The following is a 3,822-nucleotide window of genomic DNA, read 5'->3' on the forward strand; positions in this document are numbered from 1 at the left end:
ACCTCGCTGCTCCCTCGTCCACCTCTTTCTCGTCCTCTCGTTTGTCATCCCTCGCGGATTACACCGCCCGCATGAAGACGGCGATCGTCGTAGAAGCTCCAAGGCTGTGCTATTCTTCCATCGTTTTAACCCTCTTCGTCTCTTTCGAGCTCCGAAAGGTAATCCTCTGAAGGAGATCCCACCCCAATCCGTTCTTTTCGTGGGTTAGAACAACGTTCGTTTGATCCATCTCTTTCTTGTTTTTGTGGGAGGAATTGGTTAATGGGATCTTTCTGGGGAGGAAGGGAAGGGGAAGGAAGGAATTTGATTTGTTTGGTTGGGGGTTTGGCGGTGGGATTTATGGAATAGAATCGTGAGGGTGTTTTATGGGATGCTTCTGTTGGGTCTTGTGGATCTCCAACCACACCGGATAGATAGGAACGGAAGAGGCGAGGAGGTGATCAAGCGGAGGAAGAGACGGAGAGGGGCGAGGAAGACCATGCCATGGGCGAACCCATACTCACCACCCTGTCCATGGAAGATAATCACCACCGCCGCCACCACCCTCCCTCCACCCTCCTCTCCATGGACCCCGCTGGCTCGCTGGGGATCGCCGTCTCCGCCCGCGACGACTGCGACCATGAGCTCTCCATCATCCAGCAGCGCCAGCAGAGCGTCCTCTCCGGCCCGCCTGACATCAATCTCCCGCTCTCGGTCGACAGGTCCCCTCCGCAGCAGCCCTGGAACCCTGACGCTTTGGACATGTTGGACGTCGGTCTCGGGCCTCAGATCTATGACCCCGAACCGGTCCTCAACCTCCCCAAGGCCGGTGCCGTTGGTGGCGCCGCTGTGTCTCGCAAGTGCGCCAAACGAGGGGACAGCATATGGGGCGCGTGGTTCTTCTTCAACTTCTACTTCAAGCCCGTGCTTGCCGAGAAATCAAAGGGCAAGGTCGTCCGTGACGCAAATGGAGTCTCAGGATTCGACAAGTCCGACCTGCGGCTTGATGTGTTCCTTGTCCAGCATGACATGGAGAACATGTACATGTGGGCCTTCAAGGAGCGCCCGGAGAACGTGCTGGGGAAGATGCAGCTGCGGAGCTACATGAATGGGCACTCACGCCTAGGGGAGCCCCAGTTCCCTTTCAGTGTTGATAAGGGTTTTGTGCGTTCTCATCGGATGCAGAGGAAGCAATACAGGGGTCTGTCAAATCCACAGTGCGTCCATGGGATCGAAATTGTGAGGTTGCCGAACCTCTCTATGGTCTCAGAGGCCGATCGCAAGAAGTGGATGGAGCTCACTGGCAGAGACCAGAATTTCTTGATCCCACCTGAAGCCAGTGATTTTGAATCATGGAGGAATCTTCCAAGCACAGATTTTGAGCTGGAGAGACCTCCACCTCCTTCGAAGAGCGCATCACATCCCAGTTCAAGGAAATTGCCAAATGGGTCAGGTCTCAATCTGTCAACACAACCATCAAACCATGCAGGTGGAGATTGCATGGACCTTTCGCCCGTGTGCAGCAAACGCAGAAAGGATTTCTTTGCCCATGCGGTGAATGAGGATGGTTGTATGTCTGGCACTCCATATTTGGACAGACCTCAAGATATTGAAGTTCATCCAGCTGAACCATCATGGGTAAATGAGTTTACTGGTGTAATGAGGCATGCTTGTGGGCCAGTGACTGCTGCAAAGACAATATATGAGGATAAAGACGGATACTTGATCATGGTTAGCTTGCCTTTTTCTGATCAACAGCGGGTGAAGGTATCCTGGAAAAACAATCTCACACATGGGATAGTGAAGATATCATGTGTCAGTACTGCACGGATGCCTTACATAAAGCGACATGATAGAACATTCAAGCTGACTGATCGTTCTCCGGAGCATTGTCCTCCAGGGGAATTTGTGAGAGAAATACCACTAGCTACACGGATTCCCGAAGATGCTAAGCTGGAAGCTTACTATGACGAATCTGGAACTGTTTTGGAGATAATGGTCCCTAAACATAGCGTTGGACCCGAAGAACACGAGGTTCGTGTTTGTATGCGCCCTCCTCATCTCGGTGCTAATGAACTTTTGTTGACTTGATAGGCTGTGATTTTGTATGTATTGGTTGGTTGCCATGGTCAATTTTCCATTGATTACTAACTCTGAATCATAAAAAGGAAAATATGAAATGAAAGTTCATCCTTTCCATGTGTGCTTCTCATGGAACAATGAACTTTGTTTCATTGACTGACTGGTATTTTGTGATGTTCAGTCATGATATAAAGTGGGTTCAGTGGACGTTTGTTCACTTATGAAACACGGTAATGATTTTTTGGTACTTGTTTGATTTCTCCAGTTTATTTCGGTACAAGGATCAAAATTTTTTTCATATTGCCTGTGATGATTTTGTAGGCACAACTGCTGATTTGTAAAATTCATCAGTGTATTGGCATATCAGCCCCATCAATTGTAGCTCTTTCGACAAAACAAACAAAAGCATTTTTGTAGTACAAATTGTTAAGATCAGTTTATGTTGGATATTTTCTTCTTATGTTATGTTTGTATAATTTTATGCAGTCTTAAAATGATGACCTATTAAAATTTCTGCTACTTTATGTTTCATTAAATTGACTCTTCTATATGTATTTCACTGGGGTGATTCCACATTTAATTGGCTTATTTCCTGATACAATGCTGCATTTGGGGGCAAGGATTGATGATGTAGCACATCTTTGTGGCTCTTCTGTCTGGTAGTCTTCAAGATTTTGACAGCATTCTAGTCTCCCATTGTGGGCTTATCAATTGTGTTCATGTGGTAAAGCATTTAGTGACACAGTAAATCCCACAGAATTGGCTTGATCCAATTTTGTTATGATCTTAAACTTAGAATTGAGACATGGGGAACTCCTTGAATCATTTTGCACATTTCTGTGCCTCAACTGCCCCTGTGCTGTCTTCTTGTTCTACTTGCAAGGGGAAGAACTAGATTTTCTAAACCCTATTTAGCTGTTGTGTTTTGGAGATGGATTTGTTCCTTTGAACATGAAAGTTCTTGTATTATCAATAGGATCTAATCTGATAAGATAACTCTCCGATAATTTAATTATCATTGAGCCCGAGTCATTGATCTACAATACACTCATCTGATAATCTAAATCTTTATCAACCTATTCTTTGCTCCCTCTACCATGTTCTGTCTCCTCCTTGCCATTGGCGATGGTAGGGGAAGCTATATGATGCTTGCTAATTACAGGCTCATTTTAATCTTCCACTCCACTTAAAAACATATCTTGTTATGTTTGCGCTTAATCGATGACAAATTTGGTGAAACAATTTAGTTGGTAGTCCTAATTCAGTCTGTTCGGCCGGTGTTTAGGGTTCTAATCTGTCGAACGTTAAAAGGGATTTAATCTTTTCAGTCAAAAAAAAAAAAAAAATCCAAATAACCCATTAAAGTAAACGAGTCAAAAGAAATTCTCATATTTTCTTTACAATAACATCGTTTATTAAACAAAATAAGGGATTAAGAACAATTATAAAATCAGATAATTGACCGTTTTAGTTTATTAATTAGATAGTTTGACTCTTAAAAAGACTTAATACCATCATTTCTACTCTTTATCGATTAAAAGATGCTTAAGTTTTGTTAAAAGACAATTTAGATTTTTATTTAAAAATAAGAAAAAAAATATATATTTATTGATCTTTCATCCTCTCAACCTGTCTACCTCACTCCTAACGTTTCTTTTATTATTACTAAATATATGGTCCAATTAATTGATCCACCTGTTTCACCATTGACCTAGTCAAAATCAGATGATTATAATTATCAAATGGATTTTCTAAGATACA

The 3,822-nt window shown here is 43.4% G+C and overlaps 1 protein-coding gene across 1 annotated transcript; it reads left to right on the plus strand.

Moving 5' to 3' along the window:
- On the plus strand, positions 1-2,359 carry LOC135617242 (uncharacterized). Its single transcript, XM_065117268.1, has one exon. It carries the CDS (start codon positions 484-486, stop codon positions 2,068-2,070), a length of 1,587 nt encoding a protein of 528 aa, XP_064973340.1. The 5' UTR covers positions 1-483; the 3' UTR covers positions 2,071-2,359.
- The last annotated feature ends 1,463 nt before the right edge of the window (positions 2,360-3,822 follow it).

Source organism: Musa acuminata, chromosome BXJ2-7, assembly GCF_036884655.1.
Source record: "Musa acuminata AAA Group cultivar baxijiao chromosome BXJ2-7, Cavendish_Baxijiao_AAA, whole genome shotgun sequence".
NCBI lineage: Eukaryota > Viridiplantae > Streptophyta > Magnoliopsida > Zingiberales > Musaceae > Musa > Musa acuminata.

Excerpts from the sequence above, each read along its gene's own strand:
- LOC135617242 (XM_065117268.1), top strand. The coding sequence starts at position 484 with ATGGGCGAACCCATACTCACCACCCTGTCCATGGAAGATAATCACCAC.